We start from the raw sequence: 26,722 nt of genomic DNA, 5'->3' as shown, positions 1-26,722 counted from the left end.
ATTGGTTAAATACCTGTACAGGTGGATATTTTTTTTTTTTCACCATTTGGCAAGATGCCCGTTCTAATACTAAAAATAAATGTACTCTCAAAAGTTGGCTCACAAAAATAACAAAAACAAAAGAGTACGTGTCAAATCGTAATTCCACCACTAGAGTTCTCCTGTGTAAAAATCTGTCCTGCTATTTTAATGTTGGCGCTGTGTTTACCTCTCCCCAATCCTGTGCTGTGTGGCCAGGCCAGCTGGACGTAAACCTGACCATAATTCAGACAGTCTAAACTATCCCGGAAATACAAATGTAAAGTATCTTACATTGAATCCTTTGCGGATTTATACAGTGACATATATTATTAATACTGTAGTGACGGTAAGTTGGACATTTATTTAATATAAAATGTATTACTTAAATTAACATATTACGGTTAGCTAACAGCTAGCTATCTACTGTAGCTGTACCTGTTATGAACATGGCGCGTTCTGAAAACAATGATTCTAACTAACATTCATATTTTCTGTATACGTTTTGGTAGTTTTGTTACCGTCTAACAACTATATTTTATTTGTCTACGTGGCTAATAAATGCATGTTTGAAAGCGTACGTTAAATAGCTAGGTAGCCGCTACAGAACTGCTTTGCTTTCCAGATCCTGCTAACTAACGTTAGCTAGCTTGCTAACAATTATGTTGTCGAAACATTTTTAGGTTGATAGCTTCAGCAGTTTATAACAAACCATGATTATTTAGTTTTTTTTTAGCTAACTAACGTTTTGACAAGCTTTCTTTGACACTCGCTTTGGCGATTACCCATACCAAACGTTAACTAGATAGCTAGCTCGCTAGTACTAGCTAACTATCAAACTGACAACATTAGCCAGCTAGAAAACTGGGAGTGGGAACTACCAGTTAGCTAGTTTGGTCGTGTGGCCTTGGACGCCTTTGTTGAAATATCCACGGACTGTGCTGAATACTTAATCCGGAAATCAGGCCAGGGATTGGTCTGGGGAAGAGAAGGCACATTTACCCGCCTGCCAACTACACTATCAATGTGTGAATAGTTGGTCAGACAAAATTAAAACACAGCCACGAAAAAGCTCATTCATACATTCATGTATCCAATAAGCTAATCCTGCTGTTTTTTGTGTGTTTTTTTTACATCTTCAAAATAGTATTTATTAACGAAGTTTTAGCTAGCCCATCAGCATTTTCATTCACAGGACCTCTCCTTTAGGATGTCTGTCTCGCATACTATTATTCATGTTGAGTTTGACACGCGTATTAGTGGATTGATTGTTTGGCTAATTTGCCCATACTATATACACAGTAGATATAATTGGTCTGCCTCTGTTGAGCACTGATTGTGTTGTAAAAGTGGAAACAGTCACAGCTGGACCTTGAGGAAGACAACATTCATGATTCATAGCTACATTTGATAAACAAAGACTCTAAATAATAAAGTTCATCTTATTGCCACTGCTAGACCTACCTTGTATGATTATAAGCTCTGGATTTTGATGATGGGAGTGTTGTGCACCTGGACACCTAGCAGCCTAATTGATTGGGGAGTGTAGAACCTCTGTAGTCATGACATTATATAGTGTCAGTCCCTAGACGGGGGTGTGTTCAGGTAGCAGCTGTGAGCGGTTGCTGTTACCTCTGGATGCATCCCAAATGGCACCCTATTCCATGTTTAGTCATCTACTTTTAACCAGAATAATCCCCAGTTTACAATTGGCTCATTCATCCCCCTCTTCTCCCCTGTAACTATTCCCCAGGTCGTTGCTGCAAATGAGAATGTGTTCTCAGTCAACTTACCTGGTAAAGTAATGGATAGATAAATACATATGGGGAATATGGTAGAATTTGGACCGCTGCCTTTGTAAGGTGGCAACGGATGTGGAGTTGGAGCACAAAGTAGTGGTGCCCTGGCACCAAGGCACTGGTGACTCTTATTAACACCTACTCTGGTTTGCATTGCATGGGGTATCACATCGCTCACTGTCACCTCTACTCCTCTCAGTTCTTATTCACCTTCTGTCAGCAGGCTGCAAGTCAGACATGGGAAGAGACATGATATTGCAGTGATTTAGAGTCTGTCGTCAATCCTCAGGTTTGCAAGGAAATGTGATTTTCTTTTTGTGAAATGTTTGCCCCAAGATAAGCCTACTGCGGGAGTGGTATAGGCCTGAAATTGAGATATTGTACTGTCTTGCTAAGGCGTACACATTTAATTAAATGTTTAACAGATGCTCCTCTTTGTTTTCTAAAAAAATATTTTAAAATGTTTTTTCTTAAAGGTGTGATTATAGGAAACATAATGTTCTCAAGCTTCCTGTAAAGAGATACTCAACCATTAGGTGGTGGATAAATGAAGATGTCTTCCTAAGGCCGTTTACACCATTGAAAAAAATGGTCAGTTCCAGTCTTAACGGGGTGTCTCTCCCATAGGCACCAATGCAATAGCAGGTTGATCTGGTCTGCTTAGTTTATTGACTCTATATGAACCATTAAAAAATTTGCACGTGGGATGTCTCGCTTCCTCTTCCTTCAACTTCCTCTTGGATTATCGCTGAACTATGCCTCTGAGCCTCCAATAGGCTAAAATCTCTTGGTTAGATTAAGTGTTGAACTATGATTGCTATAGGTTTTTAACAAGAAGGCCTACATTTTTAGAAAAGTGATTCGCTTGCTTAAATCACTTTTTAAAAATATATATAAAAATGTAAACTCAATATGTATGCTTCACGTACAAGATGACATGGTTATTGTAAGCAGTGGATGTGCGGGGCCTTAATTTGTGAAATTTGTCTCACATTTCAATATCACATGCTTTTTAATTTGACTATGACGAATTGAAGCGAAATATGAAGTGGCTACATGATATCTATTTAGGCTATTTCCTCCTGTCTGGCCCAATGAGGTGCCAAAATGTTCAGTGAACAGTCAGTAAACCGTACACATCATTTTGTCCTTTGGTCTTTAAATGTTAGTTGAACTAAAAAATGTATGGATTCGCATTCTGTTTGTGAAGTCTGTGGACTAACATTAGCATATGGTTAGCTTGGAACAGAAGTTTTTTAAATTGACATTTTACATTTCAAAGTAAAAACAAAAATGCTGGAGGGCATCTTTTAAGAAGAGTAATGTGCAAAATTGGATTTGAAACATAGTTAACAGGACGGCAGGTAGCCTAGTGGTTAGAGCGTTGAGCCAGTCGTTCTGCCCTGAACAAGGCAGTTAACCCACTGTTCCACGGTAGGCCGTCATTGTAAATAAGAATTTGTTCTTAACTGACTTGCCTAGTTAAAATAAGGTTATTTATTAATAACAGGATGAGGAAAACTGCTATTGTTCCTTTCCTTAAAATCTCTTGAGTAATATTGTATTCCCTCACAGTAGACTTGTTCTATGATAGTTCTGTGAAATGGCACAGCTTTCTTCATTTCTTTTGCAATAACATTATTTTTTGGGGGGGGGTATTCTGTTTTTCTTCCACTGAATAGCCTAGAATATGGTAGGCAACCCTGTTCCTGCGGCACTCCAGGACTAGGGTTGCCTACCCCTGGCCTGGAATCTAGATGTTGGCCATTTCTACGACAGCTCCCTAAGTGCTGATTCCTGTTACATTGCAGTGTTTAAGGGAATGATAAACAAAGCCCAATAGAACTAGACTTGGCCATACATAATAGTGTATTTTAGGATTACATTTAGCAGACACTCTTATCCATACCTACTTACAGGAGCAATTGGGGTTAAGTGCCTTTCTCAAGGGCACAGCAGCAGATTTTTCACCTAGTTGGCTCGGGGTGTCTAACCAGCAAATTCTTGGTTACTGGGCCAACGCTCTTAACCGATAGGCTACCTGCTGACCATGGGAAGCCCCCTGTGTCACTCGCATGGTCATTGGAGCTATGTTGTGTCATGGACATCTATTAGGCCAGTCAAAGCACGTTTCTGAGGTCTTTCTGACATGGGAATAGACATCGTTTTTGTTGTCTTGATTGGGTTGACAAATCCTGGTCCTGGAAGGCTTTGGAACCTGCAGATTCTTATTGTTTCTTATGCTGGCTGTTTAAGCTAGGAAGATGGCTAAAGGTAGCCTGATGGAACCATCCTGATCGCTGCGTTCACCGTTCTGTTGACGTCAGTGAAATAGAATGGTGAACATAGCGATCAGGATGGTTCCACCAGGCTAGGCTGGAGGTGTAGTTTACCCATGCCCTCTGGGTGGTGCGTCTAGATGAGGATTTCTTCACTTGAGCTGAGAGGGGGAAGAAAAACAACTTTCGCTGTTCATTTCCTGATTTAAAATTGACGCATTCCAAGTATGTTCCGCAGTGTTTCTAGAAGTAGCCTAATGGTTTGAAACATTACTTATCTCCCATTCCTTGCAGGTGTCATGAATAAAGAGATCATGTCGCGTGTGGTGAAGAAGAGGCAGGCGGATCCGAAGGTGGTCCAGTACGTGTGGGCTGCCATTGAGGTCATCCGCAACCAGAAACAAATTGCCAACATGGACAGGATCTCAAAGTAAGTATTCCACTCATTCTAGTTCTATTCCAAGACGCTTAGAAAGTGGAGACGTCACAAATGCCCCCAAAAATTGTCTTAAATATTAGTGGAGACACCCGGCCGTTTTGTAGACTAAAATGATAAGGTGTCTCCAGTTGTTTACATTTGTGATGCACCTTCTATGCATATTCACTTTCAATACATACTGAGTTTGGATTGATGGATGAATGGTGGTGGGTCTTAGCCACTGCTTTCAGGGTCATGCTTGATCAATAGGTGAAATGGTTTCATCGTTCAATACTTGACATTAAATTCCTTTTGCTTAATGCCATTCAGACCATAAATGATTTCAACCAAGCTATATTGCAGCTTCCATTGTAGCACCTATATGAATATTTTTATTTATTTAGACTGATTTAGGTCCTATTATATTGTTTTATGATTATCATATAATATTCTTACAGTCTAAACTAAATTAATTCATGCTGAAACTTATGCCTGATAAGTCCTTATTTTCAGTTAATGGAATAGGAATATGGCTAATTGGAGTCCTCTGGCAAACAGAGAGCCTTGGAAGTTGTCCACGAGCAGAATGAATGACACAGAGTGGCTGTTGTCATGGAGATAAAGCGATGAAATTCAATGGCAGGCACTGCTGAACTGTCTTAATGTCTTAAAATACATTTTGTATTTGAATGGATGAGGTGGTGACATTGAGAGTCCAGGAAAATAGAGTTTAATATGAAAAAAATGAAGGCAGTTGGTACAGGACGGGAGGTTGTGTTATCTCTTTACATTGGATGTGGAAAGGCTTAGTCTGTCTGTCTGCAGAACATAAAACGGTTGGCGGCACAGTCATTAGTGCTTTTGTCCCAACTAGTCCATGTAATGGGTTGCACTGTGATGTGGTGGTCCCAATATAGGTAGCAATATTTTTCTGGGGGCTAGGCCCTACTTCAAGGTTTAAAATTGGATGTCTTTGGCACTCTTGTCTGCTTCTGTTTTGTTCTATTCTTGCCCATTTCCTTGTGAATTGCATATTTGGCAGCTCCTTCTGAGGTGAATGGGTTTATCCTTGGTTGAGTTGTTAGAGAATGCAGGCAGAGGCAGTGATGTTGGTGTGTTGTGCCTATGCAGGTACCTGAGCCGTGTGTTTGGCATGCACCCCAAGGAGACAGCCAGGCAGCTGAGTCTGGCAGTGAAGGATGGCCTGGTGGTGGAGACTCTCACTGTGGGCTGTAAGGGCTCCAAGGCCGGCATTGAGCAGGAGGGCTACTGGCTGCCTGGAGACGAGCAGGTAAGAGAGGGGTTTTACCAAGTAGTGATAACCCAAACACCAGCAGTCCTTGCTGGTTTCTTCATCATCAACACCTATTTCTCCTATCTCCCTCAGCAACACCTCTATGGTTCAGAAGAAAATGTACTTAGTTCAAGGAATTCTTCCTTTTATTCAATGTTTTTACGTCTTTTATTTGTAAGGAGTTGTTTGTATATCTGCTATGCTAGACAACTTATTAATACATCAGTCATTCAGAGGTGCTGTGAACTATAGCACTGAATTCAGCATTGATTATAACGACCTGGTGATTCAAGTCATGCTGCTCCCTTACCAATTTGTATGTGAGGCTGACTCGTTAAAGTCGTAGGTATGATGACCATGCACACATTCCTTTAGTACTGTAGCTCTGCTATGCACCAAACACACTGGCCCCACACAGTACAGTCAAATTTAGCACTACTCAAAGAGAACTCAATTGACTAGAGCAGCAGGACTTTAAACACTGCTTTCTGGATCACTTGCAATCACACAGGAGCCGAAGGCCGAAGGAAGCAAGGTAAGGGTGCATCGTTGTTTTCTATTTTTTTTTTATCTCAACTTTATTTTTACTAACATCATTCCGCTTCAAATCACTTCTGCCACTTCTGCAGCGCAATCTGGGATTTGATGGAATCTTTTTAGAGCTGCATACTCTTTAACATAAAATCAGACAATAAAATACTAATTTAATGATCTGTTTTAAAAAAAAAATATTTAAAAAGTATTTTCAGTTGTAATGGTTAACCATTTACGTCATAGCCAGTAGTTTTAATACGAGAGATGCTGATATTCCATGTGAAAAGCTTCCTGAAAGCCCATTGTAGCGCTGTGTCTCGGTGGCCCAATTTCTTGCGGAATGGATCAGTCACTTCCTTTAAATATTTGCTCGCTACTTATCTACACATGTAACGTTGCTTTAAAAACAGCTAAAAAAAACAAATAAACATGGCCAGGGTTCCATACAGTGAAAGCTGTTGTCTTCATGGCTTTGTTTCACACATACTTCAAAACAATTCTCCAAAGAGAGAGTCTCTGAAGAAAAAGTTTCAGAATCATAGTAGCACATTTCAATGTCATGTCTTTTGCGTGAAATGACCAGCAACGCCAGCATAGCCGCAGGTTTGTAGCAAGCATATATGATGTGTGTAGTAGATGTAGTTTTGCTGATGGTGGTAGCAGTAGTAACTCCTCAGGGAGGGGTGTGTACCTTCATTCCTCTGTGTGTTATGATCTCTGTGACTCCAGCATGACTTTGGTTTGATGAACAGGGTGGTGTGTTGTCTATACTATGGTTACATCCCAAATGGACTCATATTCCCTATGTTGTGCACTACTTTTGACCAGGGCCTATGGGGTTCCCTGGTCAAAAGTAGTGCACTATAGAGAATAGGGGCCTTTGGGATACAGCCTATTTATGCCTGACTGTCCTTAGAAATGTTAGCTGGCTGATTTCATAGGCCAGCATCGCTGATGTATTGTGTATCTGAAGAATGTCGACATAATTACAGTACATTATGAAGTTCCGTTGTCTCAAGTGCCTGGATTCAATCCAACTGTTATGTTTGTGTCCTTGGAAGTGACCAGGGCTTGCATCCCAAATGGCACCCTATTCCCTATATAGTGCACTACTTTTGACCCGTTCCCATAGGGTGCAATTTTAGACGCAAGAATGTTTCTTTCTTCCGCAACAGCAGCAGTATTTGTTGATATTCCTCACCGTTGATCATAAACATACATGCTGACCAAACCGGCACCGCGCGTGTGTCTGTGTACGCATGCTGGTTTTGTCTATCCACACCAGATGTGTTCATGACGCGCAGGTTAAAATACCAAAACTAACTATATTCATTTGGGGACAGATCAAAACATTCATGGCCATTTGGGTAGCTTGCTGTTGCTAGCTAATTTGTCTTGGGAGACTTTGGGTTGTTATTTTAACGGAAATTCATATGGTCCTTTTTTGTTGTTGCTGGATCTTTGTAGAATTCTGACCCATTTTGAGTGTTACAAAATTGTGTGTTCTCTACTCCCGATAATTCATCCACAGATGAAAAGGAGAAACCTAGTTCGTTATTGGTCAATTTAAAAAAAAATCTTGTTCAGATTTTAGATGGCGGTTGGCAACCAAATTTAAGGTGGATTACCGCCACCAACTGGACTGGAGTGTGGACCTCGTTCATACAGTATTTCAATCACCCACGTGGGTATATGCTCGTAAAAACAAATGAGTAGATGAGAGTGGTGGGACTTGAAGCGTGTCAAGCGCCTAAAATAGAACCAAATTCTATTTTAGCACCTGGTTATGCAGACGCGCCCAAGCAGTTTGGAAGAAATTATTTAATAACATGTTTTGTGTAAATTTATCTTGCAACACTCGCTCACGCAACATGGCCGGTTTGGTCAGCATGTTAGAGGATCAACCCTTGATAAATACGTTCCAAAGTAAATAGATAATGGACCCAAGTCAGAGTGGATTTAATCCAGGCACGCCCATTATTATTATCTAGACTCTTCTTGTTTATGATATTCCATATCCTGAACAGTGCATCTTATCTCTGGTTTGTTCAGTTAATCAGAAGAGAGTGGCAGAATGGCTTGTTGATGGATGTGTTTCAGGTGAAGCTCAGTGGGGAAGGCCAAATAGCACCCTTTCCCCTAGTTAAAGCACGACAAGGGCCCATAGAACTCTGGTCAAAAGTAGTGCAATTTTATATATGGAATAGGGTGCCATTTGGGACACATACAGTGTCTTCATGTCTGGCCTTAGCTAGTAGCTTCATGGTTATGTATTGTGAATGCAGGGAGGGCAGTGTGGCCTGTATTTGTAATGATCTCTACAGCTCTCCTGAGAGGAATGGGTATGTGGTGTGTCTATAGGGAGGTTGGCTCAGCTAGCCTGCTGCAGTGCAGAGTGCTGGTGCCTGCATAATGTCACCCTATTCCCTATATAGTTCACTCCTTTTGACCCGGGCCCATAAGGTTCTGGTAAAAGGTAGTGCACTATGTAAGGAATAGGGTGCTATTTAAGATGGATCCCCGGGCTGGCTTATGTAATAGATGGACCTGTGCTTCCAGGCACATCTCTGCATTCCTGCTTTCTCTCTGCCTGGCGTGTCCCAGCTTGAGACTCTTGACAGTGTTATTGGGGTTGGGAGACAGCATGAGCCAAACTGGGTCGGCCCTACGGGTACTAGCTAGCACCTCCCCTCACAACCCCTCTGCTTTTGTTGATCGTTTTAGACGAGGCTCATTCTCCCCCCTAAAAGTTCCCCCTCTGCTGTTTTGTGGGGTCAATTATAAAAATTCTACAAAATAGATATAATTGCTTTGGTTAATAATGTATGATATATTTGTATAATTTTTTTTACAACTCTCCCTTGTGTTATTATACATGTGCAACAGCCTTTTGTTTTCTTACTTGAGGATGTTGGATGTCCTTCACTTGATTTAATCTCTGCAATAACCACCACACTGTAACATCATGCCAGTGTGGTGGGGATATTTAACACTCCAAGTGAGGTAGGCAATGTTACACTGTAGGAAGCATCATCAGACAGTGCTTCCCCATAGGCCTCACCTTTTCATTCAGAATACAATAGGACAGGGACACGGCATGGACCGTGAAGTACCCTTCTACACTTGACTGTGCAGTGGGACTGGGCCAGGCGCATCTAGCAGGGCTGAACACCACCAACAGATTAGGTCTCAACTGGAAAGAGCCATCCAAAATAGCCCTTGACAGGAAAATATATGGAGGGACCTTGTGGAGGCCTTGGTGGGCTGAGGCCTAAATAAAAATGATTTGCCTCTGGCAGAGCTTGCTTTACATCAGGCTCTCCCTCTAGGCTGGCAGTGGCACTGCTGCGTCTATGCACTGTCCTTTTGTCCTTTATGACTATTTATGGCTCTGTGTGTTAGTTTGGGCTGCTCCCCTGTGATGGAGTGCTCTCCAGCTCACTAGGTTTAAACAGAGCATGTGCAACAGAGGCTGGATAGAGTTGGAGGGAAGGTTAGGTTAGGGTAGGTTAGGTTGTCCTGAGTTAACCACCTCAACTAGGATGTTTTTATTCCTTGATCTGAAAGAAAGGGTTGTGTGGGAAGGTGTAGGCTAGTTGCAATAATAAGTCCTTATTCACTTCCTTTACCACTCCAGACTATGAGGAGGTTGTTGGTTTGAATCCCAGGCAGGCAGATGGTTTCTAGCTCTATGCGTCTTAGTGAAACCTGTAACTAGACTATAGTAAATCATGAGTAATGCTTTGAGCAGCAGGTTCAGGTTGGCAGGAATTTCCCCCACCCTTCCCTAGCTTCCATCAGCCTTTCATGCATGCACGGCCACATCAGGGTTTAATATGAACTTTGGTTGCTTCCTAAATGGCACCCTATTCCCTTTATAGTGCACTACTTTAGACCACAGCCCACCAGGGCTCTTGTCAAAAGTTGGGCACTATATAGGGAATAGGGCGCCATTTGGGAGGCATACTTCATCTAGCCTCAGAACACAGACGGGGAACTTTAGTTGATGTGAAATATCTTAGATATGTGTGCTAATAATTACATTCCAGTAAGCAAGCGTTTCCGCAATGGTCAAACATCAGCCTTAGGCCTGTATACTCTCATCCTTCCTTCCCAAGAGGTTTATTTAAGAGATTGCCCTTTAAATAATTGGCTTGCACAGGGGTTATGCTACACAATCCACTGTACACACACTGTTTATTTGCTAGTTAATTAATCAATGATGGGGGTGTTTAATTGCAGACGGAGAGCGAGCCGCAGGAGGAGGTCAGTCAGAATTCACTAACTAAACATTCAATAACTGTTGTTGTGATACTGTTTGTATAGGCCACCAGTAAAAACTGGATTGTGATTTTGAATAGTTTTTATTTAACATTTATTTATACAGGAAGTCCAATTGAGGTCAGAAGACCTCTTTTCCAAGGGCGACCTGGATATAAGATAAATATGCATAGATCAAAGAACTGTGATGTGTGTTGTGGAACAGCTGGTGAAGTGGGTCCAGGAGTGGCCCCCTGGCTGGGGGTGTAGACTAGTCTCCAGCAGCCCAGCCGTCAGGTCGGTGCGGAGGGGGGGCACCGATCACTGTGCTCCGTATGTTTCAGGAATGGGAGGCAGAGAGCCACGACTGGTATTGCTTCGAGTGCCACCTGCCCGGAGACGTGCTGGTGTGTGACAACTGCTTCCGTGTCTATCACCTCAAATGCCTGTCTGACGAGTACAAGCCCCGGGACAGCGGATCCAACTGGCAGTGTGTGGTGTGCAGGGTAGGTATTCCATGTTAGTCTGCTGGTGCTGTCTAGCCTATGTCTGGGTGTAAGCTATATAGTACATTTTATCAAATTACTCAAATGTATTATCTAGACCCATACTTGATCATGCTGTTTTTCACTTATTAGATAAATATTATTATTTTCATGGGACCAGTACCATCCCTGTGACCTGTCCTCTGCGTCTTGTCTGTTCTGTGTCCTTCTTGTCTGCTCTCCTGTCCTGTCTGCTCTGTCTCCTGTTCTTGTCTGCTCTGTCTCCTGTCATGTCTGCTCTGTCTCCTGTTCTGTCTGCTCTGTCTCCTGTACTGTCTGCTCTCCTTCTTGTCTGCTCTGTCTCCTGTTCTTGTCTGCTCTGTCTCCTGTCCTGTCTGCTCTGTCTCCTGTCATGTCTGCTCTGTCTCTTGTTCTGTCTGCTCTGTCTCTTGTTCTGTCTGCTCTGTCTCCTGTACTGTCTGCTCTCCTTCTTGTCTGCTCTGTCTCCTGTTCTAGTCTGCTCTGTCTCCTGTTCTGTCTGCTCTGTCTCCTGTCATGTCTGCTCTGTCTCCTGTTCTGTCTGCTCTGTCTCCTGTACTGTCTGCTCTGTCTCCTGTTCTTGTCTGCTCTGTCTCCTGTACTGTCTGCTCTCCTTCTTGTCTGCTCTGTCTCCTGTCATGTGTTCTCTGTCTCCTGTTCTGTCTGCTCTGTCTCCTGTACTGTCTGCTCTCCTTCTTGTCTGCTCTGTCTCCTGTTCTGTCTGCTCTGTCTCCTGTCCTGTCTGCTCTCCTTCTTGTCTGCTCTGTCTCCTGTTCTGTCTGCTCTCCTTCTTGTCTGCTCTGTCTCCTGTCCTGTCTGCTCTCCTTCTTGTCTGCTCTGTCTCCTGTTCTGTCTGCTCTCCTTCTTGTCTGCTCTGTCTCCTGTTCTGTCTGCTCTCCTTCTTGTCTGCTCTGTCTCCTGTTCTGTCTGCTCTCCTTCTTGTCTGCTCTGTCTCCTGTCTTGTCTGCTCTGTCTCCTGTTCTGTCTCCTGTCCTGTCTGCTCTCCTTCTTGTCTGCTCTGTCTCCTGTTCTGTCTGCTCTCCTTCTTGTCTGCTCTGTCTACTGTCCTGTCTGCTCTGTCTCCTGTCTGCTCTCCTTCTTGTCTGCTCTGTCTACTGTCCTGTCTGCTCTGTCTCCTGTCCTGTCTGCTCTGTCTCCTGTCCTGTCTGCTCTCCTTCTTGTCTGCTCTGTCTCCTGTCTTGTCTGCTCTCCTTCTTGTCTGCTCTGTCTCCTGTCTTGTCTGCTCTGTCTCCTGTACTGTCTGCTCTGTCTCCTGTTCTGTCTCCTGTCCTGTCTGCTCTCCTTCTTGTCTGCTCTGTCTCCTGTTCTGTCTGCTCTCCTTCTTGTCTGCTCTGTCTCCTGTCTTGTCTGCTCTGTCTCCTGTCTTGTCTGTTCTGTCTCCTGTTCTGTCTCCTGTCCTGTCTGCTCTCCTTCTTGTCTGCTCTGTCTCCTGTTCTGTCTGCTCTCCTTCTTGTCTGCTCTGTCTCCTGTTCTGTCTGCTCTCCTTCTTGTCTGCTCTGTCTCCTGTCTTGTCTGCTCTGTCTCCTGTCATGTGTTCTCTGTCTCCTGTTCTGTCTGCTCTGTCTCCTGTACTGTCTGCTCTCCTTCTTGTCTGCTCTGTCTCCTGTTCTGTCTGCTCTCCTTGTCTGCTCTGTCTCCTGTCTTGTCTGCTCTGTCTCCTGGACTGTCTGCTCTGTCTCCTGTTCTGTCTCCTGTCCTGTCTGCTCTCCTTCTTGTCTGCTCTGTCTCCTGTCTGCTCTCCTTCTTGTCTGCTCTGTCTACTGTCCTGTCTGCTCTGTCTCCTGTCCTGTCTGCTCTCCTTCTTGTCTGCTCTTTCTCCTGTCTTGTCTGCTCTGTCTCCTGTCCTGTCTGCTCTCCTTCTTGTCTGCTCTGTCTCCTGTCTTGTCTGCTCTGTCTCCTGTCCTGTCTGCTCTCCTGCTTGTCTGCTCTTTCTCCTGTCTTGTCTGCTCTGTCTCCTGTCCTGTCTGCTCTCCTTCTTGTCTGCGCTGTCTCCTGTCTTGTCTGCTCTGTCTCCTGTACTGTCTGCTCTGTCTCCTGTCTGCTCTCCTTCTTGTCTGCTCTGTCTCCTGTCTTGTCTACTCTGTCTCCTGTTCTGTCTCCTGTCCTGTCTGCTCTCCTTCTTGTCTGCTCTGTCTCCTGTCTGCTCTGTCTACTGTCCTGTCTGCTCTGTCTTCTGTCTTGTCTGCTCTGTCTCCTGTTCTGTCTGCTCTGTCTCCTGTCTGCTCTGTCTCCTGTCCTGTCTGCTCTGTCTCCTGTTCTGTCTGCTCTGTCTCCTGTCTGCTCTGTCTCCTGTCTTGTCTGCTCTGTCTCCTGTTCTGTCTCCTGTCCTGTCTGCTCCTTCTTGTCTGCTCTGTCTCCTGTCCTGTCTGCTCCTTCTTGTCTGCTCTGTCTCCTGTCCTGTCTGCTCTCCTTCTTGTCTGCTCTGTTTCCTGTCCTGTCTGCTCTGTCTGCTCTCTCTCCTGTCTTGTCTGCTCAGTCTTGTCTGCTCTGTCTCCTGTCCTGTCTGCTCTGTCTGCTCTGTCTCCTGTCTTGTCTGCTCTGTCTTGTCTGCTCTGTCTCCTGTTCTGTCTGCTCTGTCTCCTGCTCTGTCTGCTCTGTCTCCTGTTCTGTCTGCTCTGTCTCCTGCTCTGTCTGCTCTGTCTCCTGTCTTGTCTGCTCTGTCTCCTGTTCTGTCTGCTCCTTCTTGTCTGCTCTGTCTCCTGTTCTGTCTCCTGTCCTGTCTGCTCTCCTTCTTGTTGGTCTTTCTCCTGTCTTGTCTGCTCTGTCTCCTGTCTTGTCTGCTCTGTCTCCTGTTCTGTCTGCTCTGTCTCCTGTTCTGTCTGCTCTGTCTCCTGTCCTGTCTGCTCTGTCTCCTGTCCTGTCTGCTCTGTCTCCTGTCCTGTCTGCTCTGTCTCCTGTCCTGTCTGCTCTGTCTCCTGTTCTGTCTGCTCTGTCTCCTGTTCTGTCTGCTCTGTCTCCTGTTCTGTCTGCTCTGTCTCCTGTTCTGTCTGCTCTGTCTCCTGTCCTGTCTGCTCTGTCTCCTGTCCTGTCTGCTCTGTCTCCTGTCCTGTCTGCTCTGTCTCCTGTTCTGTCTGCTCTGTCTCCTGTTCTGTCTGCTCTGTCTCCTGTTCTGTCTCCTGTCCTGTCTGCTCTGTCTCCTAGCCTGTCTGCTCTGTCTCTTGTCCTGTCTGCTCTGTCTCCTGGCCTGTCTGCTCTGTCTCCTGTCCTGTCTGCTCTGTCTCCTGTCCTGTCTGCTCTGTCTCCTGGCCTGTCTGCTCTGTCTCCTGGCCTGTCTGCTCTGTCTCCTGGCCTGTCTGCTCTGTCTCCTGGCCTGTCTGCTCTGTCTCCTGGCCTGTCTGCTCTGTCTCCTGGCCTGTCTGCTCTGTCTCCTGGCCTGTCTGCTCTGTCTCCTGGCCTGTCTGCTCTGTCTCTTGGCCTGTCTGCTCTGTCTCTTGTCCTGTCTGCTCTGTCTCCTGGCCTGTCTGCTCTGTCTCCTAGCCTGTCTGCTCTGTCTCTTGTCCTGTCTGCTCTGTCTCCTGGCCTGTCTGCTCTGTCTCCTGGCCTGTCTGCTCTGTCTCTTGGCCTGTCTGCTCTGTCTCCTAGCCTGTCTGCTCTGTCTCTTGTCCTGTCTGCTCTGTCTCCTGGCCTGTCTGCTCTGTCTCTTGTCCTGTCTGCTCTGTCTCCTGGCCTGTCTGCTCTGTCTCCTAGCCTGTCTGCTCTGTCTCCTGGCCTGTCTGCTCTGTCTCTTGTCCTGTCTGCTCTGTCTCCTGGCCTGTCTGCTCTCGCTCTCTTCTCTCTCTCCACTGTGCTGCAGGTGGTCTTTTTCCTCCTTTTATTGTTGGGATAATTTATGATATGCAATATATTGTACACAGTCAGCTCTCATCAGTTTTTTCCCACCGCTGGTTTGAATAGAGAGCTGGATTGGTTACAGCATGCTGAGCTCTCTCTCGCTGTCTTGCTCTCTCATTCTGCAGGGTAGTAAAAAGAAGAACCTGAACAAGCAGGAGATGTGCAAATACCTGCGTTTTATCATTCAGCGCATGAAAGAGAGGGTGAGTGTTCCATGGAACAGTTGGTTTTGTGTTCAGTGTATGTATGTAGGGCCAGGCTGTGGCACTGGTTCCATCCCAAATGGCACCATATTCCCTATATTATGCACTACTTTTGACCAGCCCTCCCATTGGTCTCTGGTCAAAAGTAGTGCACTATGTAGGGTATAGAGTGCCATTTGGCACTTAAACACCATATTGAATCAGAGCACTGCCATGTTTTATATTACTTAAAATCAGCCAGTAAAATTTCCCACCACAAAGGCCTGGGTTGATTCCAGCCCCCAGCCTCTTCCTACTCCTTTTCGTCCATAAAAGTGATATTAAATTATTTTTTTTCGGGCTTGCAGGCCGTGGACTTGAACAAGAAAGGCAAAGACACTAGACACCCGATGTACAGAAGGCTCATCCACACCGCGCTGGACGTCACCAACATTCAGGAGGTAACTAAGTGGCCTTAATACACTGCTGAACACAGGGTTTCACACTGTGGTTCTGTCCCAAATGGCACCATATTCCCTGTGTAGTGCACTTCTTTTGACCAGAGTCATTTGGGACGCATTCGGGATTTCACACTATTATTTAGTTATGGAAGACCGAGCCAAGACAGAGACTAAAAAACAGCTTCTATCACCAGGCCATCAGACTGTTGAACAGCCATCACGAGCTGCCTACCAAGTGACGCAGAAACTCACTCTCACAAAACACACACACACAAGCTATCAATAACATACATACCTCATACTCACGAACATGCTCGCACACACACACACACACACACACACACACACACACACACACACACACACACACACACACACACACACACACACACACAGCCGACACTGCTGTTCCATGTTATAGAGGAATTAAACCACTGGACACTTCACGTTTCACACTGTATTTAAACCCTGTATTCTCCACATTTCTACTACTGTACATTGGATTTTAGTTACACTGTTTATGCACACTGCATTTGTATGTTTATGCTGGATTCTTGACAGAGCTCACTCTCATATATTTACTGCTGTACATATCATTCCTAGTATATCTAGTGTAAATGAATCAGTGTTTATATATGTATAAATTGCATTTAGATTCGTTTTACACTGCTATTTGGGTTGTTAATTAGATTCGTTACGATGTTTCTTGAGTGACATTTAAAAACTGTTTTGATTATTTGTGTGCTTGATTTGACATTTTACTGCATTGTTAGGAGCTAGTAACATAAGCATTTCGCTGCGCCCGCTATAACATCTGCCAAACTGTGTATGCGACCAATAAAATTTGATTTGAATTCCCTGCCCTTTGAACCTTTCATGATATATTGTATACTGTTGAATCCTTTAGTTTATCCAATGTCGAATGTAGGCTACTGTCCGAAAAAAAACCCATGTCCAATGACGTCTTCTGCCATCCGATCTTCTTCATGTTGTTCATAATGCAATAAGGATTCCTCGGTTGTCTCAAATGGCACCCTATTCCGTCATAGTGCACTACTTCTGACCAGGCCAAATGCACTACAGTGCCTTCGGAAAGTATTCAGACCCCATGACTTATTCCACATTTTGTTACATTACAGCCTTATTCTAAAATGGATTAAATAGTTTTTCCCCTCATCAATCTACACACAATACCCTATAATGACAAAGCAAAAACTGTTTTTTAGAAATGTTTGCAAACCCCCCCCCCCCGGAAATGTCACATTTACAAAAGTATTCAGACCCTTTACTTAGTACTTTGTTGACGCACCTTTGGCAGTGATTACAGCCTCAAGTCTTCTTGGATATGTTACAAGCTTGGCACACCTGTATTTGGGGAGTTTCTCACCTTCTTCTCTGCAGAGCTTCTCAAGCGCTGTACAGCTTTTTTCAGGTCTCCAGAGATGTTCGGTCGAGTTCTGGTTGAGCCACTCAAGGACATTCAGAGAATTGTCCCGAAGCCACTCCTGCATTGTCTTGGCTGTGTGGTTTTAGGGTCGTTGTCCTGAGCGCTCTGGAGCAGGTTTTCATCAAGGATCTCTCTGTACTTTGGTCCGTTCATCTTCCCCTCGATCCTGACTGTTCTCCCAGTCCCTGCCACTGAAAAACATCCCCATGGCATGATGCTGCCACCACCATGCTTCACCGTAAGGATGGTATTGGCCAGGTGATGAGTGGTGCCTGCTTTTCTCCAGATGACACGCTTGGCAATCAGGCCAAAGAGTTCAATATTGTATTCATCAGATCAGAGAATCTTGTTTCTCGTGGTCTGAGAGTCCTTTAGGTGCCTTTTGGCAAACTCCAAGTGGGCTGTCATGTGCCTTTGGAGTGGCTTCCATCTGGCCACTCGACCATAAAGGCTTGATTGGTGGAGTGCTGCAGAGATGGTTCTCTTTGTGGAAGGTTCTCCCATCTCTACAGAGGAACTCTGGAGCTCCATGGGGTTCTTGGTCACGTCCCTGACCAAGGCCCTTCTCCCCAATTGCTCAGTTTGGCCAGGCAGCCAGCTCTAGGAAGAGTCTTGGTGATTGCAAACTTCTTCCAGTTAAGAATGATGGAAGCCACTGTTCTTGGGGACCTTAATGCTGCAGACATTTTTTGGTACCCTTCCCCAGATCTGTGCCTCGACACACTCCTGTCTCGGAGCTCTACGGACAATTCCTTCAACCTCATTGCTTGGTTTTTGCTCTGACATGCACTGTCAAATGTGGGACCTTATATAGACAGGTGTGCCTTTACAAATCATGTCAATTTAATTTACCACAGGTGGACTCCAATCAAGCTGTACAAACATCTCAAGGATGATCAATGGAAACAGGATGCAACCGAGCTCAATTTCAAGTCTCATAGCAAAGGGTCTGAATAAATGTGTAAATAAGGTACATTTGTGCAAATTTCTAAAAACCTGTTTTCGCTTTGTCATTGTGTGTAGATTGATGAGGAAAAAATGTAATTGAATCTGTTTTAGAATAAGGCTGTAACGTAACAAAATTTGAAAAAAGTTAAGAGGTCTGAATACCTTCCGAATGCACTGTACATATGGTGCTATTTGGCACTCGGCCCCATGTTGTTTGGTAAAGGTCTGTGTAAGGGCATGTCAGATGTAGCCCCAGTATAAAGCTGTGATTGTGTAGCCGACGCTACAGGCTATCAGATTGCCTCTCCTCACAGCGAGGGGGTCAGTGAGGTCTCCTCTGCACTGTGATCACTGGTGCATTCCGCCGGCCAAACCCTGCCTGCCAAATAGTCTGGAAAACAGCAGAGCGCTCCCTGCCACTGGCAGGGATGTATTCATGAGTGCACAATGTATCAAAACGTTTTGCAATGTTTTTTTTGGGAGATGTTCCTAGTATATATATGTTTCACTCCTTTTGGTGTCTAGTGAATACAATCTAGGCCTTTGGAAAACAGTCTTGAGTATGCCCTGGATGTGTGGTGCACTGCCCTCCTCTGATCTCTTATGGTACTGCAACCACACCACAGCCCCCTCTGTCCTGCCCAGTGTGAATAGGCCTCTTTGTGCTCTCGCTCTCTCTCTTTTGCAGAACCTCACCGAGGGGAAATACAAGAGCTTCGACGAGTTCAAGGCAGATGCCCAGCTGATCGTGCACAATACCGCCATTTTGTTCGGAGGTGGGGGGGGGCGTTCACAACCACTCTTATCATGGTCTGCTTCCCAAATTGCACCCTATTCTCTTTATAGTGGACCACAGGGCTCTGGTCAAAAGTAGGTAATAAGGTGCCATTTGGGACACATCCATGAAGAGCATATTGCTATCAGATTTCCCTCCTATTATTAATTGCAGCTGTAACATAAGACTGTATAGTTGTTGCAGAAATGTAATTTTAGTAGGACCCAGTCTAATGTGTTATTGGACAACCAAGGCTCTCTTCATGTAGTTGAAATGCCGTTCTTGTGATGGCATGTTCAATAGAACAGTCTTTTAAATGTACTTGAATGTTATTTTCCCAACATTAACAAAACCTGTTTTTGCTGCAGTGCATAGTGACCAGGCTGAAATAGCACGGTTGCTCTACAGTGACACATGCCATGAGGTAAACAGTAAAAAAATATCTGCACATTTTCAGCACACAATGACATTTGTATTGCAGTATTCTAGGAGGTTGTGTCTGAGTGGCATGGAAGCTGTTTATTGCTCTCTATTCTCTTAATTTAATCTCTCTCTCTCTCCCCAGTTAAACGAGTTAATGCTATGTAAGAACTGTTTCTACCTGTCCAACGCTCGACCTGACAACTGGTTCTGCTACCCCTGTGTGAGTATGAAACTGTTTTGGCTTCAATGCCCCTGCGGATTTGATTGTTGAAGCACCAATATAGCCCCAATAGAATTGCCTTAAGGGGACAAAGAAAGTTGATTGAATTGTATCTATTATCTTTGCTTGTGCTTGTTGTTGCAGACTCCTAATCACGAGGTGGTGTGGGCTAAGATGAAGGGCTTTGGCTACTGGCCAGCCAAAATCCTGCAGAGAGAGGACAATCAGGTGGACGTCCGCTTCTTTGGCCACCAGCACCAGAGGTCAGCCATCACACTGGGCACTGAGCTGTATACAGAAAAATAGTTGATCATCTTGCGCTTCTTTTCCATAATCTCTAGCTGTAATATACCCTGGCTATGGAGCTATGAGGGAGGCCCTGGTTGCTCTGACTGTTGTCTCCTCGTCCCCAGAGCGTGGATCCCGGCAGACAACATCCAGGACATCAAAGTGTCGGTGCAACAGCTGCAGGTGAAGCGCAGTGCAGGCTGGAAGAAGGCCTGTGATGAGCTGGAGCTATCCCAGCGTTTCCAGAGGGAGGGCCGCTTCTGGAAGACCAAGATGGTGGAGAGGCTGGAGGAGAGAAGAGGAGAAGGAGAGGAGAGGCTGACAGAGAGGCCGGAGGAGGCCGAGTCCTCCATCTCATCCACCAGCAACACCAATGAGCAGGTCAAACATGTACGTATGCTGCGCTGCAATTGCCTCTCTCTCTCTCACACACACACTGCGGTTTGCATATAGGCCCACAGCTCACGAACAGCTACTCTGGTATGTATGTTTAGCAGCGCCACCTGGTGGCTGATTGATATTACAGGGCCTGTATTTTATTGAATTTTAATGATTGAGAATGTGAGGATCAACACAAACCTTCATATCCCTACACCATCTGTGTTGTCATGGCTCTAGCTCTGATCGTTGCCGTAGTGACAGAAACAGTGTATCTAACAGAGGTGTTAGAAATCTGTTAGATACTGCAGTTCTGTAATTTCCCCACAGCAGAAAGCAGACAGACAGGCAGACCGAGACCGACAGACAGACAGTCAGGAGCCTAAAGCAAAGAAGAGCCGTCGCGGTCAAGCTCCGGATCCCAAAGAGGAAGTCAGTGTAAGTATCCTTACACACTGCTGTTGTATGGTCACCTCAGCCATTGTATTGCTATAGTGTTTTTTTTTATTGTGTTCGTTTTAATGTCTGTGTGTCCATTTCTCTATTTCTCACCCCCAGGACCCGGAGCCTGAGATAGAAGCTGTGAGCAGCAGCCAGGAGATCCCCGTGACGACGCCCCACCAGCCAGAGAAGCTGTCTGTCTCCACGCAGACCAAGAAGGCCTCAGCTGCCTCGCCACGCTGCCTGCACCGCAGCACCCAGACCACCTCTGACGGAGCCTGCCAGAACATGTGCCACGAGAAGTACACCAAGATCTTCAACGACGTCAAGGACATGATGAAGGCCGACAACAAGAGGGAGACTGAGCGTGTGGTGCGTGAGGCCCTGGAGAAGGTGAGGAATTGAGACCGACAGGGGGTTCGAGAGGCCCTGGAGTAGGTGTGGGATTGAGACCGATGGGGGGTTCGAGAGGCCCTGGAGTAGGTGAGGGACTGGGGGATTGAGGCCGACGGGGGGTTCGAGAGGCCCTGGAGTAGGTGAGGGACTGGGGGATTGAGACCGACGGGGGGTTCGAGAGGCCCTGGAGTAGGTGAGGGACTGGGGGATTGAGGCCGACGGGGGGTTCGAGAGGCCCTGGAGTAGGTGAGGGACTGGGGGATTGAGACCGACGGGGGGTTCGAGAGGCCCTGGAGTAGGTGAGGGACTGGGGAATTGAGGCCGACGGGGGGTTCGAGAGGCCCTGGAGTAGGTGAGGGACTGGGGAATTGAGGCCGACGGGGGGTTCGAGAGGCCCTGGAGTAGGTGAGGTACTGGGGGATTGAGACCGACGGGGGTTCGAGAGGCCCTGGAGTAGGTGAGGTACGGGGGGGGATTGAGACCGACTGGGGGATTGGGGGTTCGAGAGGCCCTGGAGTAGGTGAGGGACGAGAGGGGGGATTGAGACTGACTGGGGGTTCGAGAGGCCCTGGAGTAGGTGGGGGATTGAGACCGATGGGGGTTCTGGGTAGGTGAGGGAGAGGCCCTGGAGGTAGGTGAGGGACTGGGGAATTGAGGCCGACGGGGGGTTCGAGAGGCCCTGGAGTAGGTGAGGGACTGGGGGATTGAGACCGACAGGGGGTTCGAGAGGCCCTGGAGTAGGTGAGGGACTGGGGGATTGAGACTGACTGGGGGTTCGAGAGGCCCTGGAGTAGGTGAGGGACTGGGGAATTGAGACCGACGGGGGGTTCGAGAGGCCTGGAGTAGGTGGGGGATTGAGACCGATGGGGGGGGTTGAGAGGCCCTGGAGTAGGTGAGGGACTGGGAGATTCTGAACGACGGGGGGTTTGAGAGGCCCTGGAGTAGGTGAGGGACTGGGGGACTGAGACGGGGGGTGTACCAGGAGAGGCAAGGGAATCTAGAGACTGACACTGAGAAAAGGTTTTATTGAATTTTAAGAAAAGAAACCAGCTAAAACATGAGTATACGACATGTATCAAGACTTTAACCTGCACTAAAATGACAGTAATAACCCCTGATCCAAAAGCACCTACAGTAAGTTCAGAATATGCTCCTGAGCTGAGGGTCCTTCTCTGTGGTGTGTCTCCAGTTGCGTTCTGAGATGGAGGAAGAGAAGAGGCAGGCGGTGAGCAAGGCGGTGTCGGGGGCCCAGGCTGAGATGGAGAGAAAGTGTAAGACAGTGAAGGAGAAGTGTAAGGAGGAGCTGGTGGAGGAGGTGAAGAAGATGGTGGCCCAGCACAAGCAGCTACTCTCCACCACCAAGAAGAAGCAGTGGGTGAGTGAGACCTTTCCCTCGTTCTCTACCATACACAGCTGTCTGTTCAAACCAGTGTCTCACTCATTGAGACCTAATGGGCTAAATCCATAATATATTTGGACATGCAAAGTTTTTACATTGTGTTAGCTACATGCAGGGCAAAGGACACCACTATCTAGCTAAGATTTGCCCCACAACCCACTACCAAACTATGCACATCCTTGACCTTTTCGGATTCTTAACTCCATAACCAAAAGTACATAATTAGAGCAGTACTAAACATAGTAAAATATAATGTATCAATTGAATATGACAATGACTGAACAACAGCAAGTCAGTTATTGTAATATTGGCATTCACAAACTCTCATAGTAATTTTTAAAAAATCAAAATCTAAGGAGGGACTATGTAAGTCTGACTGTGTGTGTGTGTGTGTGTGTGTGTGTGTGTGTGTGTGTGTGTGTGTGTGTGTGTGTGTCGTCCAGTGTTATAACTGTGAGGAGGAAGCCATGTACCACTGCTGCTGGAACACCTCCTACTGCTCCATCAAGTGTCAACAGGAGCACTGGCACGCCGACCACAAACGCACCTGCCGTAGGAAGAGATGAGCAACCGCGCCCCCTACCCTAGCTCGCCTTCCCATTGGCTCGCCCCACTGTCACTCACCCAACCACACCCCTACCTGCCTTCCTGAACACTTTGTGGACCGAATCTTTGCTCAACGTCTGAAAAAATGGTCTCTTCATTTTATTTCATTACATTATTATTTAATATACCCAGTGTATTGATTTGTTTATTTTTTTCCCGAATCAAGACCATGGCTCGAATGCATAGCATGGTATGATTTATTTTATTGTGCTAATTTGACCTATGTTGGAGAATGTGTTATTTAAGTTTGTAATAACCAATGAGCATTAACTGAATACATTTTATTACCTGAATTTTTTTATCACGTTTCTTACTGTACATGTTTAACAATTAATATGACAGTCGATTTTAAACCGTAAGTACTATTGCAATGTTGAATAAGCTCTGCTTTCATACAGAAAATATTTTAAAAATGCTATAAAAAAAACATGAGGAAAAGAAACTGCAAAACGGTAAGTGTAGATGACCCATGAACATTTAGCATGATTTTATGAACATAGTTTGGTGAACGGCACCTTGTTTATTGTTTTTACATGCATCTATCATCTTCAAGTCACTTAAAACATCATTGGGAACAGGGTTATGAAGTCGGCTATAAAGAAGCTGACAAATCTTCCGTTTGTTATTATGCACATTTTGGGTTGGCTTTTTGAATACATTGTACTTTTTATGAATCAAAGAAAAAGTCAAACATTTCTTGGGGGAATATATAGCAATCTTTACTGAGCTGGATCTTAGAGAGGTTCCTTCCTAATTTGACCGTTTGCACATTTCATTTCTTTTCATAACCCAAATGCTTGTAATATTGCCAAAAACAACATTTGTTGAACCTTATCTTAACAGAGAAACTGTTTTGAGTGCTGTTTTTTCCCTCCTCCTTTAATTTTTTTGGTTGGCATCAGTGTCATGGTTATTGTGATGTTCACTGTAAGTAGACTTTTCGAATACTCAGTGACTAGTTATGAGACTCTTCACTGCATATGCTGTAGTTGGTGGTTAGTTTCTGTTGTTTCAACTCCATCCTCATATTCTGAGTAAAGGGACGTGCATGTTTGATAGTTTCACATTTTTATTACTAGGGAAAAAAGCTTGCAGAGTATTTTGGTTTCCCATAGACAATGAATACGGATGGACCAATATAAAATATATGCAAATATGAATGATCAGGCTTGTTATCTTTTAGTCATTTTTATTTTTCTCTTGAATCTGAATGGTGTGCAATGTTATTATCCTTTTTTTGACTTGTCTTGGATCATTTCTTAAAGGGTAATGTAATTGCCAATTTGATTTTGAACAGAAGTACTAACCAAGAGGCTACTTGGGAAGTCAGACAATATTGGAAGTCCATGTGACTGTTTCCTTAGTTATGAAGAGCCGACTGAACAGCGGAAATGTCATCACCTGCATTCATTCATTTTATTGCCTAGTTTTGGACACTCAGTTTTCAATGATGGCAACTCTCTTTTCCGTTAGCTCTGACAAGTGCATCACTTTTCAGAACTAACACAATTATTTGTATTAGTTAGAACATTATTTTTTTCAATGTATTTTTCTCTTTCCTTAACCATATTCTACGTTTTGTTATTTTTCAATCAGAGAAGCAGCGTAATGTTTAGAAGTAATTAACAAACTGCTTGATTTGGGACATGTTTGAATTATGTTCTCAGTTTAATACTGATGCACTCCCTCAGGAGACCATGAACAGAATCATGCATGTCCTGCACGAATGCCACAATCTCTCTTTCTCTCTCAAGGCGTTCTTAACAAAATCATATTCTGTTTGTCATGGTTGCACTACATGTAAATAAACTTGTTCTCTTACACCATGTAATTCTCATGAGATTATAAACTACACACACTGATGGTACAGTCTAATGGAAGTTATTTACATTTCTGAGGTTTGTACCTCCAGTTCCCCACCTGCGCGCTGCCCTCTATTTGAAAGGCTAAGAGAGAGGACTAATGTAATTGTGGAATTAAGCTATCTATAAATATGTTAACTTGAAAACCAGCAGAACCCTGCAGTTGTCTACTCACATATGGCCAATTGTCTATCTATTACTGAGGTGACGGACTGTCCAGACCTGAACCAGTCGTTACAAACACTTCTTTGTCTGAGCTTTGGAAAGTGTTACATAGGGGTTAGATCCAATTTGTGAATTCTCTCGGCTTCTACTACAGTATGTATTTTATATTTGTCCATCCCTGTTTGATGCTCATTTGTGATTTTTTTTCCCTATGTGGAAATATTTTGATGTCATTCCAATTTGTGTAAAGTATTTCTGGTAACTTGCATGAGTAAGATGTGTGTATTACAGTCCTTTTTTCATGTTAAAAGACAGTTGCACTTCCTGAAAATGATGCAATATGACAATGATATTTCCTTTTCCTCTGAAATTGCAGTCTAGCAAATTTTCTCACCATTTAATTGAGTAAACACTAACTTTGGTGAGGAAAATAAAATTTACTCTCTCACCCATGACAACATCTATAGGATTCTTTGACCTGGTCAACTTTTACCCTGTCCATATGCACACTATTAATAGTGGCTTAACATTTTTTATACTCCCGGCATTTTGTTTTACGCTTTAGCTAGCAATATGTATATACCTATATTCTATGTGCTAACATGGAGAAATAAATGTATCAACAAGTTCATGTAGTGGAGTATTCGTTTTTATGTCCATCGGGGGATAACTCGGGCCCTGGTCAAAAGTAATGCATTTTGGGACTCAGACAATATACTCAATGAAACCTGGGAAATGTTTACAGGGTGAGACAGATGTTTGTTTTTATCTGGAACTAAGAAAGTACTTTTTCTGATCAGTAGAACAATGTTCACTGTGCAATAAAAGTAAACCCAATTTCAGATCTTTTCAAACATACTTTCTCATATTGTTGGCCTTACCATAGAATGGGATTCAATCCGATCAGCGGTAGATCCCCAAAAAGGCGCCTTTGACATTTTAAATTCGATTGAGCCAACATACAGTGGCTTGCGTAAGTATTCATCCCCCTTGGAATTTTAATCCTATTTTGTTGCCTTACAACCTGGAATTAAAATCCACTACCACTTTGAAGATGCAAAATATTTTTTCTTGTGAAACACAAAATCAGAATTTGAGCATGCATATCTATTCACCCCCCCCCCCCAAAGTCAATCATTTGTAGAGCCATCTTTTGCAGCAATTACAGCTGCAAGTCTCTTGTAGCATGTCTCTCTCTATAAGCTTGACACATCTAGCCACTGGGATTTTTGCCCATTCTTCAAAGGCAAAACTGCTCCAGCTCCTTCAAGTTGGATGGGTTCCGCTGGTGTACAGCAATCTTTGTCATACCGCAGATTCTCAATTGGATTGAGGTCTGGGCTTTGCCTTGACCATTCCAAGACATTTAAATGTTTCCCCTTAAACCACTCGAGTGTTGCTTTAGCAGTATGCTTAGGGTCATTGTCATGGTGGAAGGTGAACCTCCGTCCCAGTCTCAAATCTCTGGAAGACTGAAACATGTTTCCCTCAAAAATATCCCTGTATTTAGCGCCATCCATCATTCCTTCAATTTTGACCAGTTTCCCAGTCCCTGCCGATGGAAAAACATCACCACAGCATGATGCTGCCACCACCATGCTTCACTGTGGGGATGGCGTTCTCGAGGGTGATGAGGTGTTGGGTTTGCGCCAGACAAAGTGTTTTCCTTGATGGCCAAAAAGCTCAATTTTAGTCTCATCTGACCAGTGTACCTTCTTCCATATGTTTGAGGAGTCTCCCACATGAACACAAA

At 44.6% G+C, this 26,722-nt stretch overlaps 1 protein-coding gene across 5 annotated transcripts; it reads left to right on the top strand.

Annotated features, from left to right (window-relative positions):
* The first annotated feature begins 202 nt into the window (after positions 1 to 202).
* On the top strand, positions 203 to 25,597 carry LOC118394605 (zinc finger MYND domain-containing protein 11-like). Of its 5 annotated transcripts, none has more exons than XM_035787968.2 (17): positions 203 to 367; positions 4,391 to 4,526; positions 5,646 to 5,805; positions 6,320 to 6,343; positions 10,585 to 10,608; positions 10,947 to 11,108; positions 15,104 to 15,181; positions 15,529 to 15,621; positions 18,705 to 18,792; positions 19,160 to 19,215; positions 19,357 to 19,434; positions 19,579 to 19,697; positions 19,848 to 20,112; positions 20,434 to 20,538; positions 20,659 to 20,934; positions 22,127 to 22,312; positions 22,780 to 25,597. In XM_035787968.2, the coding sequence occupies exons 2-17, from the start codon at positions 4,396 to 4,398 to the stop codon at positions 22,900 to 22,902; spliced, it is 1,968 nt and encodes a 655-aa protein (XP_035643861.1). In that variant the 5' UTR covers positions 203 to 367; positions 4,391 to 4,395; the 3' UTR covers positions 22,903 to 25,597. The 5 variants fall into 5 exon arrangements, with proteins under 5 accessions (XP_035643861.1, XP_035643860.1, XP_035643862.1 ...); XM_035787967.2 differs by having other exon boundaries at positions 20,431 to 20,538; XM_035787969.2 differs by lacking the exon at positions 6,320 to 6,343 and having other exon boundaries at positions 20,431 to 20,538.
* Positions 25,598 to 26,722: the final 1,125 nt, after the last annotated feature.

The sequence above is a fragment of the Oncorhynchus keta genome, chromosome 15 (assembly GCF_023373465.1).
Source record: "Oncorhynchus keta strain PuntledgeMale-10-30-2019 chromosome 15, Oket_V2, whole genome shotgun sequence".
In the NCBI taxonomy this organism is placed as follows: domain Eukaryota; kingdom Metazoa; phylum Chordata; class Actinopteri; order Salmoniformes; family Salmonidae; genus Oncorhynchus; species Oncorhynchus keta.
The sequence above is the reverse complement of the archived record's forward strand: the minus strand, read 5'-3'. Positions and strand labels throughout refer to the sequence as shown.